General features: G+C 46.9%; 5 protein-coding genes across 5 annotated transcripts, besides 8 other annotated features; all 5 read left to right on the forward strand.

Moving 5' to 3' along the window:
• Positions 1-23: 23 nt before the first annotated feature.
• Positions 24-1382, forward strand: Tb11.22.0012 (eukaryotic peptide chain release factor subunit 1, putative; the record flags this gene model as incomplete). The annotated part of the gene is made up of 1 exon (XM_823221.1): positions 24-1382. One exon carries the CDS (start codon positions 24-26, stop codon positions 1380-1382), a length of 1359 nt encoding a protein of 452 aa, XP_828314.1.
• Positions 1383-3365: 1983 nt separating this feature from the next.
• Positions 3366-6509, forward strand: Tb11.22.0011 (hypothetical protein, conserved; the record flags this gene model as incomplete). Its single annotated transcript, XM_823222.1, has 1 exon — positions 3366-6509. The coding sequence occupies one exon, from the start codon at positions 3366-3368 to the stop codon at positions 6507-6509; it is 3144 nt and encodes a 1047-aa protein (XP_828315.1).
• Positions 6510-7286: 777 nt separating this feature from the next.
• On the forward strand, positions 7287-10940 carry Tb11.22.0010 (hypothetical protein, conserved; the record flags this gene model as incomplete). The annotated part of the gene is made up of 1 exon (XM_823223.1): positions 7287-10940. One exon carries the CDS (start codon positions 7287-7289, stop codon positions 10938-10940), a length of 3654 nt encoding a protein of 1217 aa, XP_828316.1.
• Positions 10941-11551: 611 nt separating this feature from the next.
• Tb11.22.0008 (molybdopterin synthase sulphurylase protein, putative) lies at positions 11552-13069 on the forward strand (the record flags this gene model as incomplete). Its single annotated transcript, XM_823224.1, has 1 exon — positions 11552-13069. One exon carries the CDS (start codon positions 11552-11554, stop codon positions 13067-13069), a length of 1518 nt encoding a protein of 505 aa, XP_828317.1.
• Positions 13070-13530: 461 nt separating this feature from the next.
• On the forward strand, positions 13531-15117 carry Tb11.22.0007 (hypothetical protein, conserved; the record flags this gene model as incomplete). The annotated part of the gene is made up of 1 exon (XM_823225.1): positions 13531-15117. The coding sequence occupies one exon, from the start codon at positions 13531-13533 to the stop codon at positions 15115-15117; it is 1587 nt and encodes a 528-aa protein (XP_828318.1).
• Positions 15118-15173: 56 nt separating this feature from the next.
• Positions 15174-15202: a microsatellite.
• Positions 15203-15813: 611 nt separating this feature from the next.
• Positions 15814-15839: a microsatellite.
• A 63-nt stretch (positions 15840-15902) lies between these two features.
• Positions 15903-15932: a microsatellite.
• A 119-nt stretch (positions 15933-16051) lies between these two features.
• Positions 16052-16125: a sequence feature (CT-rich).
• A 126-nt stretch (positions 16126-16251) lies between these two features.
• Positions 16252-16275: a sequence feature (AT_rich).
• Positions 16276-16502: 227 nt separating this feature from the next.
• Positions 16503-16547: a sequence feature (CT-rich).
• A 183-nt stretch (positions 16548-16730) lies between these two features.
• Positions 16731-16817: a microsatellite.
• Positions 16818-16828: 11 nt separating this feature from the next.
• Positions 16829-16848: a microsatellite.
• The last annotated feature ends 109 nt before the right edge of the window (positions 16849-16957 follow it).

Consider the following 16957-nt stretch of genomic DNA (forward strand, 5'->3'; position numbering starts at 1 on the left):
CACTAAGCGCTACAAGGTAAACCATGGCCGACCACGAGTTGTCCGAGTCCGAGAAGGCAATTGAACGATATAAGGTGAAGAAGCTCATCCAAATGCTCGAGAGTGCTCGCGGTATGGGCACAAGCGTCATAAGCATTTACATGACCCCAAAGGAGCAGATATCTGGCATGGTAACCAAACTGAACAACGAGTACGGAACGGCCTCCAACATCAAATCGCACACCAACAAGCTTAGCGTTCAAAGTGCCATCACTGCCTCTCTCGGTAGGTTAAAGCAGTACAACCGACTCCCACCTAATGGGCTCCTCCTCTACTGCGGTACCGTCCTCACGGCAGAAAACAAGGAGAAAAAACTTACACTTGATATTGAGCCTTTCAAGCCGGTTAGCCGGAGCCTATACCTCTGTGACAACAAGTTCCACACCGAAGAGCTCCACCGCATGCTGGAGTCTGATGAGAAGTTTGGATTCATTGTTGTAGACGGTAGTGGCACAACCTATGCAACTCTTTGTGGGAGTGTGAAGGAGAAGCTGAGTTCATTCACCGTAGAGCTACCGAAAAAGCACGGAAGAGGTGGTCAAAGTAAAAATCGTTTCGCACGTATTCGTATGGAAAGGCGCCACAACTACCTTCGCAAGGTGGCCGAAGGCGCCACGCAATTATTTATAACAAACGACCGTCCAAATATCGTGGGGCTCGTGCTTGCCGGTTCTGCTGAGTTCAAGGAAGTGTTGTACCAGTCAGATCTGTTTGATCCGCGCCTGAAAGCGATCGTGGTGAAGGTTGTAGATGTTGCCCACCCGGGCGATGTGGGCCTCAATCAGGCCATAGATCTCGCGGCGGATGCGCTGTCTGGAGTTAAGCTCGTACAAGAGAAGAAACTACTTCAGGGATTCTTCGATCAGATCGCTTGTGATACGCAGCTGTATTGCTTTGGTGTTCAGGATACCCTGAAGTGCTTGGAGGCGGGCGCGGTGGAAACACTTATTGTGTATGAAGACCTTAACATTTACCGCTACACTGTTGTGAAGAATCGCGGAGCAGACGATGAGGAAACCTTCGTCCATGTTATGTCGGAGGAAGAAGCAAAGAGGTCTAATATACACATGCAGGAGTCCGGGAAGACACGCAATGAAATTGAACAGGAAGACTTTGTCGACTGGCTCGCGACAAACTACCGCAAGTTTGGTTGCGCCTTGGAGTTGATCACGAATCGCAGCCAGGAGGGAACTCAATTCGTCCGCGGTTTTGGAGGGATTGGAGGTGTGTTGCGGTATAAACTTGATATTATTGCTTTGCGTGATGTGGAGAAAAAAGAAGATGATGAGGAGCGCATTGCAGCGAACAATGAGGAGTTTGACTTCGACGACGACTTTATGTAAGACCACTTCCGTTTGGTATCGTTTTCGTGTCCGTGGACGTTGGGGCGCTCGTGCACGTTGTGTGTAATGAAGTAAATTTGAAATAGATGAGTGGTTAGCGTCATAAAGCTGTGGGTAGCAAGTAATTTCGTGTCAGACGCGTCATTTGTTTTGTCGAGTCGTTTACGGTGTGCCATCAATCGGAGTTTTTTTTTCCTTAAAAAAACTGTAGTTGATTCTTTAACGAAGGGTGCCGTGCTCCCTTACGGTGATGCGTTCATACGCTGTGCAAGAGTAAAAGGAGGGGGGTGGGGTAAGAAAGTTTGATTATTATTATTACTACTACTTGTGGAAGGCTTTGAGTGAACTGTGGAGAAGTGTCGTGCCTAACGAGTCGGTGTTTACCCCAACGGCATGATGGCGGTGCTTCGGTAAAACTCGTACCATACGATGAGGGGAAGCAACGAGAGGCGCATAAAATGTTGAAGAAATGACTGGGTAATTAAGTATCTAATTAAAGAATACTAAATATCTTTTGATACCGCTAGGAGTGTAACAACACGAAACCTGTGTATGTATTTGTGGTGTCGCTTTAGATACGAGTGAAGTGAAGGGAAGAAGAGGAGACCGATGGCGTGCCGGCGGCAGTAAATGGTTGGAAAGAAACAAAAGGTGCGTTTTTGTGTCTTTTTCGGAATTGATAGTAATGAGAGGAAGTCGGGGATCTGTGGCTCTTATGATTTTTCGTTCACATGGTTCTGCAGTAACGTGTTTCAACAGTACTTTTTTTTTTCCTTGTGTTTGGAGTCTCCTCACCACTGTTTTTTCCTGCGACTTCCTCTCATTGCCCCTCCCTTTACTGTTGAGACTTTGTGGTGCGGTTGCTAGAGAGGGTTAAAGGGGAGAGGAAAAAAAAGAGAGAATAGGGATGAAGGTACTACGGGCGTTTACGTGCGACTGCACGAACGAGTCGTGGTTTGTTTCCCTAAAACATTTACGCTTCTATACGCATTAGCACGCACTCAAATATATAGTCAAGACAACATTGGTTACTTTTTTGAGTACTGTTGCCTAACCGCTAATATTTCCCTATTTTGGACTTCTCGTCGTTGCACTCCCACACATATCTAACTGAAATCACATCTACACACTCATCTGTCGTAGTTCCTCTTTTTTATTTTCCTTTATATGTTCTGGGATGTGGGGTTCTGTCCCTTTTCCCTGAGTTTTGTCCCGGGGGGGGGGGGGCCGAGGCGCTTTACGACCCTTGCGTTGATCTTAATTCCCCTCTCCATTATACTTCTTCGTCTTTCCATTTTCTTTTTTTGCTTCACCGGAGGCGATCCCCCTCAAGAGGAGTTTCATTCTCTTTTGACTATATTTATTCATATAAAGGAAGTATCCGTATTTGTACTGGATGGTGTCACGTACAGCTCTTAACATGATCCAGTTGGAAGATCACTAGCGGTTGGGGAAGAGAGGGGGGGGGGCGGAGGGACATTGCCACAATTTGAAATTGTCGGGGTTGTTCTCTGTTCTCTCTTTCCCGTTTCTGTTGTATTTAATGATCATGTCCTTAGGAAAGTAGCGAATGGAGGTATTTATTGCGAATTCGTTTGGTTCGTCACGACTTAACGTGCGGTAACCGATGAATGTGGAAGAGTACAGCTTTTAATCATCGACACGTGATGCTAGGGTTGGTTGTTTGGTGTACGGGGACTGCATACAGCGTTGAAGGTGATACGAATTAAAAACTTCGTGTGGGAGCCAAGGATGCGGTGTTTGGGGATTCGTTTTTTTATTTCTTTCGTTTACGTTGTCAACTTTTGGTTTGACGCGCCGGGGTGTTCGAATACGTTAAGCGCTCCGCACCCTTCGTGCCTTTGTTGTCAGGTTCGTATCGGTAGCGTTGCTCTGTGTTGAAGTGTGTTCATTATTATTTTTTTTTGGGGGTGGCTATTAGCTAACGGACACGCAGATATAAATGAATATATATATGTACTCATGTACCATTGTATTCATCACCAGACACATTTGAAGACTAACTGCTCTTTTCATGTATTTTTTCTCCTATTAAAGAATATGTATAAGCAGCACACGAACTTTGCGGCGGCAAACACTCCCCTCTTCACGCAGCTGTTCGGTTCTGTTGCTGCAGACACCTCGAAACCACAGCAGCGAGTCGAAAAGGACACTTCAGAAGAATTTAATCGGCGTAATTCGGCGGATCCGGCTCAGCTTTCCCGTGGAAGAATTGTGGAGATGCAGTCGTCTGGAAGTAAACGTTACCAAACTGCTGATAGTGCTACTCAAACCACTCTGCCATGTAGCGAGGTTGTTGGATCAAATACCGAGGAAACAACCCAGAACTTCTTACGAGCCTGCCAACCTCAGGAAGTTGGACCGCCGCCGTGTGCTGAATTCAAACCGATGGATGTTGAAGGTGGGGCTGATATCTCCGTGGAAGATGATGTACCTGCATGGAAGAAACCCACAATTCCCTTCCGGAAGATGATGCAAGAGTTGGAAAAGCGCTTCCACGAGCAAATGGATGTGCATCGCGGGCTTAAGTCTACGATGGAGCGCCTTGATGTTCTCCGAAGTGAAATTTCTCTCTACCAAGCTGAACAACGCACAGCAAAGTTGGCCGAAGCATTGCACCAGAAAAATGCTTATTCGATTGAAAGAGCTGCGCAACTCTCTGCTTCCGCTTATGCTTATGCGGAATCTCTCTCTGCATTTTCTCCAAAGCCGCCTCCTGCAATCACGACTGCTCCGCCCCAGCAACAAACGAAGGCGGCTGCTTCCGAGACCACCCCGTTTCTCAAAAGCATTTTGGAGTCTTATCAGAAGGAGCGCGAGGGCAAGACACGTGGGAAGAATGGAGAAGCCACTGATGTTCCCGTGAAGAAGGCGCTGTCTGTGGATATTATTCGTCAGCCGGAAGAACCGCTTCCGTACAAGCGCGTATATTATGTGCCTGTTGTGGAGGAGAAACCTAATAGTGTGAGCGCCGTCAGGGAAGATGGTGTAAATGATGTTAACTCAACAGTGAGAGAAGGGAATGGAGCAGGAGCTTCCACTTCTTCCGTTAGTGTCGTTGCCGCAGGCCCTTCAGCGGCATCAAATTCCGAAATTTCTATTGAAAGCGGCGGTGTATCAGCGAACACTTCTGTGGGGAGCTCTGAAGTGGGCACGAATGTGATTTCTCAGAGCTTGGACACGGATCAGGTAAGTGAAACCAGATCCCTATCCGCTGCATCCTCCAGAAATTCACCTCCCTCTCCAACATCTTCGACACCATCCGTTAATGAGCTTTCCGCCTCAACGGGGCATTCATCCATCGCCGACGAGACTGGAAGCAGCATTAAAAGCTCTCACTCGACTAATATCCTCGCCACGCGAAATGAAGGCAAAGCGGAACCGCTGGTGACGACACTTAAAGAATTTTATCGTGCCTGTGGAAATGCCAACCGTCTCATGCAGGCCCTACTTGGAAGAAATATTCGCCTGACAGCGGTAACGCCGAAAAAGAAAGGAGACGCATATAAAGAGAGGGAAGAGCACTCTGCCTCGTCCGAAAGTAGCGATAGCCGAAATGTGAAACAGAGTGAAAAACCCGAGTGGTTGGCTGCTTTGAAGCGCGATGTGAGAGATATTCGGAAGCTCCGACGGTTTATTGATCGCATGAAGCGGAATATTAAGTCGATTGACTGTCATCACCGTGCTCAGGAAGTGCGGCGAAAACTGTTTGTGAAAGCACAGCGGCTCGCAAAAGCACAACGACGGGTTCGGAACAACATGGATGCGGTGTCGGACGTTATGGATGAAATCGCGGACATAATTAGAAGTGATGCCAGTGGTGCTGGTGATGAAGACGAGGTGGTGGATGATATTTCTGTAGCATTTTCTGCGGAGGGTAGCGACAGCATCATGGATGAAGTCGATGATGAATTTAACTTCGGCGGAACGACGCGAAGTGGAGGCGGCATCTCAGATGAGGTGGATGATGAGGTGGTGGACGAGTTGCAGCAGAGTCGCTTAGGGAGTGCTGATGATGATGTCGTAACCGATGTTGTCAGTGAACTCAGTTGGGCAAAGGAGGAGAGTGATTTTGCCGAGGCGCTCGCGGAAGTGAGTGACATCAATGACTTGTTGGATGACGAAGTTCCTCTTCCTGATGAGGAATCTCTGATGGACGATGTTGTTGATGAGGATCTACCACCTGCTTCCTCTATAGAAACAGAAGGGAGTATTGAAGACCGTGTCGCGGCCGCTGGTGTTGATGATGTCGCTGATAACGTTATCAGTGGCGCCGTCGACGGCATTGTTGATGATGTTGAGGATGCTGCCTCGTCCGCCGTGATCACTGAGGAGTCGAGTGCTGATAATGCTGATGTGTCCAGCGTTATGCCGGCCTCTTCCGCTTCTACCCGATCGTCAGAAGACACTGAGGATAGCGTGAAGCGTATGAGAGATATGAGTATGAGCAGAATTTATGATGATACAGAATCGGCGGAGAGTGCTCTTAATGAACTAGAACGCGCTATGAGGATACCGACGAAGCAGCGCTCTCTGTCAAGTTCTGGGGCTCACCCGGTAAACTTCTTGGGGCTGGACATACAAAATGCGATGAGTGCCGAAACCCTTGTAACCGAGGAATTAAAGGACGGATACGTGGTCAGGTCCGACTCTCATACATGGGAAAGCACTCTCCATAATGACGTTGCTTTCCCCCCTGCTCCCGCCGATATTACCCTCAGTGCTGATATAAACACGAACCCACCCACTCTGCGAAGTCTTTCCACGCCGACGAGCGTTGCTTCAGTGGCGGGTCTACCAGTGAAGGCTCCAGGTTGCGCTAATTACGAAACCGATGATATCGTTGCTCAGCTTAACTGGAAGGAACGGCAGCTGCTTCTATTTGAGAAGATTCACCCAAAAACGATGTGGACTCAGGCAGAGACTGAGGACACACCAGCGGATGCGGAGGGGCCCGTCGAGGGTCGAGCGGGGTACCACTGGGGAATGTTAGAGACGCTCCTTCAGTATCGCTTTGCCCTTAATGCCGTCGACGAAGCTCATGATGACATTACTGATTACGTTGATGATTTCGAAGACATTATTTTTGATGATTACGATGCCTAGGAGAAGAGTTCGTCAGGTGCTTCTGAAGGCCTCGCTACCTGAAGGTGCGTTGGGAAGCCGGAACATTATTGAATGCGGAGCGTCCAGCAGTGTGATGCCACTGTTGTTCTTTTATCGACTCAAAGTGCACTGTTGAGTCCAAACTTGGTGTCGGGTGAGCGTGTGCGTGCACACCTAAGACACACCGCTATAGAATTGGAAATACACAAATGTACACGTAGACGCGCGATCTTCACCTACATTATGAATTGCACATCTTTCCATTTGCTACTCATTATTTTATAATTATTTCACTTTGCTTTGGCACCATTCAAAGCAAATCCCATACACCTACACACTATAGATGCATATATTAGATGTTTTCATGGACTGCCCCGCCAGTATCTTCCATTTGTCCCTTCCAGAGGGATATAAGAACCATTTTTTTGTTTTTTTACTTTATATGCTCATGTATTGTGTTTCCACTATAATCCTCGCCACACCACTGTTCAGGAATAACCGATTTTGTGTACTGGCGATCCGTTACAACATTTTTTTCCCGTATCTTTTATATTCCGTCTTTTGCCGAAGCGATATTTGAAACCGCTGAGGAGACGAGGTGCCCCCCAAAACCGCTAGCGCGCTTACTTTATTCGGTTGGTACTCCTCGCACTGGGGCATTAAATCTCCTTGATTAAGTTGTGGTATTACGTGATTGTGGTCGCTACGCAAGAAAAAAAAAACATTTACCGTAGGGTGGGGGGTGGGGGATAAGGGGGCCAATTGTCTCTAGTGTAGATGAGCCAACAAAAGGGGAAGAAACATCGCTCGGACTTTCTCGATGACGACTGTGGTCAGAGTGCATTGCAGCTCGCAGCACGTGGTAGTGCAATCATCGTGGAGTTGCTTCGCCTTTCGCAACACATACCACGGGAGTTTGTGCATCCAGAGGAGTCGGAATACGCGGCGATCATAAGTGACTTCTCCTACTTCAAGGCAACAGAGGCATTCGAGGAGAACATTTCTAAATCTGAGGTGCTACTTCAGAGGGATGAGGTCTTCGGCAATACCCATGTGGAGTTTCTTGACCGCTGCTTCAAGTTGTTTCGCGGTGTATTTGGTTACGTAGTGGAACTCAACCGATTCGTGGAGGAAATACTCGATGGTATGTACGTCTCACACACTATTGAGTCCATCTTGGCAGATATCGATGGCAAGCAAATTCTTTGTGAAATATATCACCTCTACGGAGTTATGCTACTACTGCTTGACCACAGATTTGGTGGGAAAATACGGGAGTATATTCTCGTTAGTTACATACGCTATAAGGGGACTAGTGAGCCGAACATGATGGATGTGACGAGTTTGTGCCGCACAACCGGGTACCGTTGCGACTCAGCAAATGGGCTACCGCCGAATTACCCATTATCATACTTCAATCGCGTTCCAGTTGACAAAAAGGTCGTTGGAACCATTATTGGTCGTATTCGATCCGATGACATTTATCAGATGTCGTACAACTTTCCGGTGCCCGAGCACCGTAGCGCTGCTTTGTCTTTACAAGGAGCTGTGTTGTACGTGCTTCTTTTTTTCAAACCTGAGATACTCCAACATGAGGGGCCCGTTATGCGTGAAATTGTGGACAAACACTTCGCTGATAATTGGATCATTAATTACTACATGGGATTCACCGTGGACCTTATGGTGGCATGGCGTGAGTTCCCAGCCGCGAGGAATGCCATCAGTGGCACTGTGACTTTGGAAAACATTGGATATTATATGACGCGGCAACGGCAGAGCATGTCGAGCGTGTACGATTCAATCGAGGAGGTTCTCCGCCAAGGAGTTCTCACCGAGCAGTACGTGTTGGACAATATTCATTCCACATTGCTTCCACTCATTCGCGAGGCGAATGTTGTGCTGCGTTGGTTTGTGCTACACACACACCGACTTGATGGCCGCAATTTCTATCATGAGAAAAGTAGACAAATTTACGAAATGATTGCTGGGTGCGTAAGGGACGATGATATCATCATGTTGCTTCTGCGCACAGCTCAGCTAGAGTTTACTCTGCGAGCCATGTTTGCGAACCTGTTGAAGCAGAAAAGAGCCCGCTGGGAATCCTCCCGACAGGAGGGGGCAATGAAAATGGCCAAATTGTCCACTTTTTTCTCGGGAAAGCACGTTTTGAGTGATGACATGTGCGACCCGCAGCTGGAGGCGTGGTTTATGGAGATATCGCAAAGAATCGAGGGTTTGGAATATGCTAACAGTACCATTGCCAGCAGGAAGATTCAAAAACTGATAAAGGCTTTGGAAAATGTGCAAGAGTTTCATCAGGTTGATAGCAACTTACAGGTGATTCAATTTGTACAAGACACTCGTTTCCTTCTACTCCAAATGATACGTTACATCAATATTGAGAATAAAGTTCTTATTACCATTGCCACTGTTGGGGATGTCTCCTACGCCTGGGAGAGTATGGCATACTACAACAATTATGTAATTGCAATGCAGTTGAAGATTAAGCAGAAACCTGATCTTGCAGTGCAGATGCGCGCAGTTTTCATGAAACTGGCGTCGCTGCTCGAGCTGCCATGCAATCGGATCGATCAAGGAGCGCAGAATGATGCACGCCTTCTAGTAGCCCTTGAAAGCACCTCTGAGTATTACTCTGGGGAGTTGGTGGCCTTTGCTCGACGAGTTCTGCACATTATCCCTACTTCCATTTTCAGTATTCTCCGACAGGTTATGGACATTCTTACCAACCACCTACATGAGTGCCCAACGAAACTGGCAAGGAAAGAAATGAAGGGGCAAAGTCAACTGAACGTGCGGAAAGCACTTTCGACTCACACAGCTGACATTGTGAAATACGCAAGCGGCATTTTGGCGATGGAAAGTACACTTGTCGGGATTATCCAGGTGGATCCTCATCAGCTTCTTGAAGATGGCATAAGGAAGGAACTTCTTCAACAAATAACGATGGAATTACACAACTCACTTCTCTTCGACGCGAAAAAACCGCCTTCGGCCGCCTCCTTTAATGAGGGGCTTGCTCGGCTCGCTCAAAAGTTGAACGGCATTCGCGCCTCCTTCGAGTACATTCAGGATTATGTAAATGTACACGGTCTTAGGATTTGGTTGGAAGAGTTCTCACGGATTGTGAACTTTAACGTGGAGATGGAGTGTAATGCGTTTTTACAAAAGAAGTTATATCCATGGGAATCACAGTATCAGTCGGAGAGTATTCCCATCCCTTACTTCGAGCCAACACCTGGTCGATCAACATACAGTTTTCTTGGAGGAATTTCGCAGCATCTCATTGCCATCACTGACCCCTCACACGCCCTTTTCCTCAAGTCATATGGGGCTTGGTTCGAACGCAACTCACTCGAGGAAGTTGTTGGCTCACGAACCTTTGCTAGCATAGGAGAAGCCATCGGTTCCATGGGGCTCGTTGCACTTGACAGGATGTTGTGTTTCATTATTGCGAAGAACCTACAACAATTGCTGAAGACCATTCGGGCCACTTTAGAGCCGTTGGAAGAAACGGTTATGAACCTGGCGGAGGAACTTTGTTCCAGTAGCCATGACCCTAGGAAGCTTATTGAAATTTACGAAAAACTGATGAAGTTGATCAATAGCAGTGGCGGTGAGGGTAGTGTCCCCCTGGAGACGAAGGAATACAACAATCGCGTTGTGATTAAGGACCACCTGGCCGAGGTGACAAAACTTATGGTGCTCGTTGGAAGGATCCAGATCATGCGTGTGATGATTGCGCACGAGCTCCGTTCGTTTTGTAAACTTAATAGCGGCTCGCTCTTTGCTGCCTTATCTACGGTTAATGAAGCTCTGCTGACAGACCTGCAGCATCACTATCATAGTCCCGATTCCCATCCGATGCCTGGTGAAATTATAAACGCTGTTTCGCCTTTTCTGGACTGTGCTGGTATAAGTGACGCTTTGACGAAAGTGTACGTTACATCCAAACCAATCCCATCGTTTGTGTTTTACCTGATTGCTCTCACATTACGAAACATACCGCGAATGCGTTACGATGATAAACTCGCCTCCATGGTGCCGTCAGAACTCAAGTACCTGCTGGATCCTGAGGCCCTCGTCATTGCTCTTGCTTTACTCCTGAAACAATTTCATTCAGATCAGCTGGTTCTGTTTTTGAACCACCTTTCCCGCGTGGTATGTGCTGTCGTCCGAAACTTTTACGAAGATTCGCAGCAACAACAACAACAGAAACAAAAGCAAAAGAAGAAGGATAGTGGTCCACAACAAAGGCTGGATGATATCCTGCCCGAAGACGCCGAGAAAATAGTGCACGTAATTCACGGAGTGGCAGAAGCCACAGGGGCCCCCACCTTAGATCTTCACCGCATGTTTCCGGCCCCGCTCTCTGGAGATTTTCGGTTGCCCGTTACTAAAGGAAAAGGCTGACCACTTTTATTGCTTTCAGTGGCTCTTCTCGACAATAATCCACTTGCTCCTTGCGACTTTTTTTGTATGACCTGTCGGTTTGCTACATTACTGTTTTTTGCTTTTGCTAGTAGCTGTTGCCGTGTCTTCCCTCGGAGTTAACTTCTCTGCGATCCCTGAGAAATGAAAAGGCTTCACTGTTTGTGTGCTACAGTTGTATCGGCTGATACGGAGGAATGAATGAAATGGATTACATAAACTTGTTCTCTGTTGTTGCACTTCTACGTTTGTGAGAGGTTATGTGCTTCCGCAATAGGAAGTGCCGCCTCCCTGCTGCCGTTGGTCCTTGCGATAATTCACCGCAAACCTATCACCTGTGCTCCGCCCTCGTTTCGTCTATTCTTGTTTTTCGTGCGCAAACTTTCTCCAACGTGTTCCTGCACTTGCTTGGTCGTGGGTTCATTCTTTTGACGGTCTGTTGGAATCGCCCCAAATGGATGTGCGTCCAAAAGAGTTTAGGAGGGCGTTGAAGTAAGTACAAAGGGGAGGGAAGCAACCACCATCGTTAAATTTCGGCGAGAATATATATATATAAGTGGTCAAAGGCAAAGAAAAGGAGGCAAGTTGAGGTTATGAATGTCCTTGAAGATCTTGAAGCTCAGGTAGCAACAGCAAGACTTAGACTTCATGAGCTGGAGGAGCGGCTGCACGAAGAGCGGAACCGAGTCAACTCGTGTGGAGCTGATGTGCTCACCTCTAGTGGCCCTTCTTCCATTGACAATAGCGGAGGCTCTACTGCAGGAGAGACTCCGTCTTTCGTATCGTCGTCTGGTTCTTTGACGAAATCTGACGTTGAGAGGTTTTCCCGACAGATTGTGCTGGAAGATATAGGCGCTAAGGGAATGGATCGCATTCGGCGAGGACGTGTTTTACTGGTCGGTGCTGGTGGTTTGGGTAGTACAGCTGCTCTCTACCTTGTCGCTGCTGGTGTTGGTGAACTTTGCATTGTTGATTTTGACACTGTAGAGCACAGCAACCTTCATCGGCAGATAATACACAACACAATGCGTGTTGGTATGTCGAAAGCCGAGAGTGCGGTTCAGTCATGTTTAGCCCTCAACCCTCGAGCCAAGATTCGAGCCATCACGGCCCCCTTCACACCCGCAAACGCAGAAGAACTTGTGCGTGGTTGTGACGTTGTGGTGGATGGTTCTGACAATGTGGCGACACGTTACTTAATTAACGATGCAGCGGCGCGTTATCGTCGACCATTGGTGAGTGGCAGTGCGTTGCGATGGGAGGGGCAATTAAGTGTTTACTGCGGCGGCCTAAGCTGCCCCTGCTATCGTTGCCTCTTTCCAACGCCTCCACCAGCATCGGCTGTGGGAAGCTGTAATGACACTGGAGTGGTTGGCCCCGTGCCCGGTTGTATTGGGTGTTTGCAAGCCACAGAGGCTCTTAAGTTGTTGGCGGGTGCAGGTGATGTCCTCGAGGGTCGGCTGCTTTTGCTTGACGCCTTGCGGATGCAACTCCGCGTCGTTCGGTTGCGGGGGCGCCAGAAAGACTGCCCGGCTTGTGGGGAGGCTGCGAAACTTAACGTTGGCAAATCGCTTCAGCAACTTGCCGCGGAGCGACCAGAATATGTTATGCCATCGTGTGCCTCAGGAGCGCTGCGGAGCGCAAATATGTTGCCTGCTGAGGCCAACGTGGCTCCTTCTGTGTATTTTTCCGTGTTGCAGAAGCTTTTAAGGGGTGAAAGGATGTCGTGGATGACCCTTGACGTACGGCCCAAGGAGCAGTACGACATGGCCCATCTGCCTCACAGTGTCTCTCTCCCATTAAAGCAACTGGAGATGTGGAAGCGTGACGGTGTGCTTCAAAACGAGTGGGAGAAATTTGTCAACAGCGTACCGTGCGCCAGCAGAGGGCCGATGGATGTCTACGTCATTTGCCGTCGTGGTATTTCATCCGTAAAAGCTATGCAGGTGCTTCTTCCGCTTCAGGAGTGGTGCCCTAAAAGTTGTGGAACGGATGTAGACGGCAAAGCAGCGATACATCAAAATCCCGGCAAACGGTTTCGCTTCATTAATGTGGATGGGGGGCTGAATCGCTACCACCGTGAAGTAGACAGAAACTTCCCCTTTTACTAAAATCCATTGATTTACCTATTAAGGTAATCGGACGTCGTGCCCCCACATCTGGTAACGCAACACATATCACATCTTTGACAAAAAAAAGAAGGGAACATAGCCCGCCAACAAGCATTTTTGTCTCTCCCCTAAAATCAACCGAACTTGTTCTTTTCACTTGCTCCCTTCTGCATGGGATTGCTTTCGTGCCTGGCGTGCACCCTGAAAATGGATGGGAAACGAAGTATAAAAGTAAGTTTATTATATAACCTTTGCGTCTTTCCCGTCTTTGGCAGCACAAACGTGCGTTTCGTTTCGTCCGATTGCTGCATCGCTCGTGCTGTATCGGATGGCTGATTGTGCTTTGTTTCTATTACCGATTCGTCGTTTTGCAACTTTTGCTTTCTTTTACCGCTAAACTCTTCCATGAGCTTCGTTTAGGGAAGGAAAGGAGTTCAGCAAATTGTGGTTAACTGAATACCATGAGCCGTCCGTATACCAAAGGAGGTGGCCCCAACCGAGCCGACAGCCGAAGGCGACGGAAAGGTGACTACGATCGTGATGTCCTCACCGATCGCGGTGGACATAATAGCAGTTGGAATGCTAAACCTGATAGAAGTCGGCGAGGCAGTCGGGGTGGTTCCGGTCCGCCGGGAAAAGGGACTGGCGGTAGTGATAATCAAGTCCCGCAGTCAACAATGATGACAACTCTGTTGGACCTTCTCTTTCAGAAGTCTTCCAGTGTCATCTTCAACCGGGAGTCTGGCATGTTAAATCTTTCAAACTTCAGTCAGTCTCAGGATCTTACTGATGTTCGAAAGAGTGTGGACTTTAACAACGTCACATTCTGCCGGAGCCTTGTGAGTGTCATCAAGAGTCACATGGGGTCGATGCTACGGGCTGTTGCTGTCAACGACAATAAGATAACCAAATTGTCTGTTTTCTTGTCGGCGTTGGTGGAGGCTGACCTTCACATTGGGATCACAGCGTTATCGGCCACCGGGAACACCATTGACGACCTCTCCTTTATTGGACCCCTGAAACGTTTTGTTAACCTTGGTGAATTAGTTTTAAAGGAGAACCCCGTAACGAGACGGGAGGATTACAATTCAAGTGTGATTCAAAAGGTCAAGTCACTCATGATGCTTGACGACAAGGTTATTAACCGCGCACCGTTGCGCCTCCCCAACCCAATACCATCAAGCCTTTCGCAACTTCAGTTTCAGGTTTTATATTTCCTTGAGGCTGACGTTTTCTCCGCTGCGGCGGAAGGGAAATGGGATACCCTGACGGGGGTCTATGCTAAAAATGCCCTCTTTAGTGTTAGTCGTTCAGAGGAACCCATTGCGTGCCGCATCCCATTTGATGCGAAGCACAAATCAGACACACTAAACCCAACCCAGCGCAAGGTAATGACAGACGACTTCGTTTTTTTGCGTAAGAATGTGCCATGGCGGAATCTTCACGTAGAAATTCATTCTTTACGTTCCATCGCTTGCGGGCAAACGAAGGCTGTGAAAGCCATCAATATCCTCGGAGGGGGTGAGAGAAAGTTTTTTTCCGTATCGCATGAACTCAATGGTAATGCCAATGTTGTGTTCCTATCGGACAACATGGCGGTACCAACATGTGTCCTAACAATTCATGGAAGGTTGTTTTGGCACTGGTCACCAATAGATGGTGGCGAAAAGATATTTGCGCGCGATGATGCCCCTTTTGTGAGTTGTTTTTTCCACCGCACCATGTCCTTAACGTTGGACCCAAACGGGACGACATGGTCGGTGCACAATGATATGATGTTTCTTCGCCCTGACCGACTCCTCCGGCAGGAAAGTGGTGAAAAGGCCCTTCCTATGTTCTTTGCGAATGATCCCATGCGAATTGAGGAAATGCGGCGTCGGTACCTTCCACAAGCAAAAACTGATGTGATGAAAACCATTGTGGAAGCCGTAAGCAGCGATGCCGACGTTGTAGGTTTTATTCAGAATTGTCTTGCGAAACTGCCACCGGATCAACTGGAAATCGCCTTGTCGGCAAGTGATGTCATGGCAAACTTACTTGGAGGTTAAGAAGGGAATATAAAGAAGACATCAAAGTTGTAATACCAGTGCAGTCCTAGTTCGTCTGTGTTTGTGTGTGTGTGTGTGTGTGTGTTTTAAGTGGGAGAAGCGACGAGTTGGAAAGAAAATATTAATCCTCCAGAAGCATGGACCCAAATAACTTTTTAAAAGGGCAGGGTACCTTTTTTTTTTTCGTGTGGTGCTTGAAACTAAAAGGGACCTGTGGCCCAATGTAAGTGCCGGAGAATGAAACAAATGGCGAGGTGACGCGTTTTAACAAACTGACCCAGGGAAGAGGCAGTGCCACCTACTCAAGTGTGCATATATGTGCGCTAAGGTAGTTGATGGACAGGAACTAAAAAGAAAAAAAGGGGAAAAAGCAATCATGGACTAAGGGGAGTGAAAACTAATAAAACAAAGTTTAAAAAAAATAGAGAGCAGGAAATGAAGTGTTTCCGTTTCTGCATCGCAGGATGTGGAAAAGTGCGGTTCAACGTGTCGTCCGTTTGGGTTGTCATTATCACGCAGGCACATCTCAATGATATTATCCGTGCACTCATAATGTTCATGTTTCGAGGGAATGCCACGACGTACAAGTTGCAGAATTCACTTCGCTTATTTCTACGTCTCATTTCAACGTATTGTTTTAGTGGTAATTGATGCGAGGATTATGACTGTAGCGAAACAAATATGCGAATGTTCAAATGTGTGTGTGTGTGTGTGTGTGTGTGGGAAGCCTCAACGCTGCCGGCTGGAACTACACGCTGTTTCTCAACCGTATAAGCCAAAAGTGCATATATATATATATATATATATATATATATGCTTGCATGTATGCATAAGATTGGAGTGGAGGACAATCAACTCGCTCCCCCCTCATCCTGTCGTAATTTTTCTCCATTTTCTTCTCCTTACCTGTTTGTGCAGTTGTATCTGGTCATGATTTTTTTCTTTCTCTCCTTCCCCCTTGTTTCTGTTGTTTCATTCTGTGTTATTTACCTTCTGCGTTCTCTCTTTTAATTACACTCCAGAACTTGTGATCTTTTCGGCGTGTTATGTTTTGAGGAATCTCATGCACGCGGAGCGCACCTTCTTAAAATCACATGTGATAATTACTATTACAATTCTGTGGTAGCGGTTATCATTATAATAATAATAATTATTATTGCATGTGCCATCTGGTTTCAGAGAAGCTTTTAAAGGATATAAATATCCATTCAAGATGCAGCACAAGAGAACTTGTACACAAAGGTGTTAAGACATAGTCATTACATAGGGTAGCCAAGGTTCCATTCATTAGTTTACAATTTGCATTTTTAAAGGGATACAAGCGCATATTTGGTTTATTTTTGTTTTGTTTTTCACATTAGTTTCACATCTTCACATATGTTCCGCTTTCTCTCCCGCCTCTTTTTCTTTCTTTTTCTTTCTTTCTTTTTGCATGCTCTTCTCTCTCCGTCATCTTCACCACTGAATGCTGATTTGTTATGCGGCTCGTAAGTCTCCCACCCGATTATTGGCTAACGTATAATTTGGAATTTTCACGAATACATGCACTCTTTAAATATGCTGATTTTTTTCTTTTAAAAAAAACAATAAGAAACAAATAAGTTATAAATAAATATATATATATATATTTATTTATTTATTTAATGTATTTACATATGTTTCGATGTATTTGTTCACTTGTTTAAATTTTTTGTTTTTTTTTGTTGTTGTTGGAGGAGGAGGAGGAGGAGGGATGAAAGGGTGACGGATGTTACTTCACTGCGTTTGCCCTTAGGTCCGTTTTCATTTCAACAAAACAAAAACCTCCTCCCTTCCCTCCCTTCTGAAATGGAAAAAGAAT

Source organism: Trypanosoma brucei, assembly GCF_000002445.2.
Source record: "Trypanosoma brucei brucei TREU927 chromosome 11 chr11_scaffold01 genomic scaffold, whole genome shotgun sequence".
In the NCBI taxonomy this organism is placed as follows: Eukaryota; Euglenozoa; class Kinetoplastea; order Trypanosomatida; family Trypanosomatidae; genus Trypanosoma; species Trypanosoma brucei.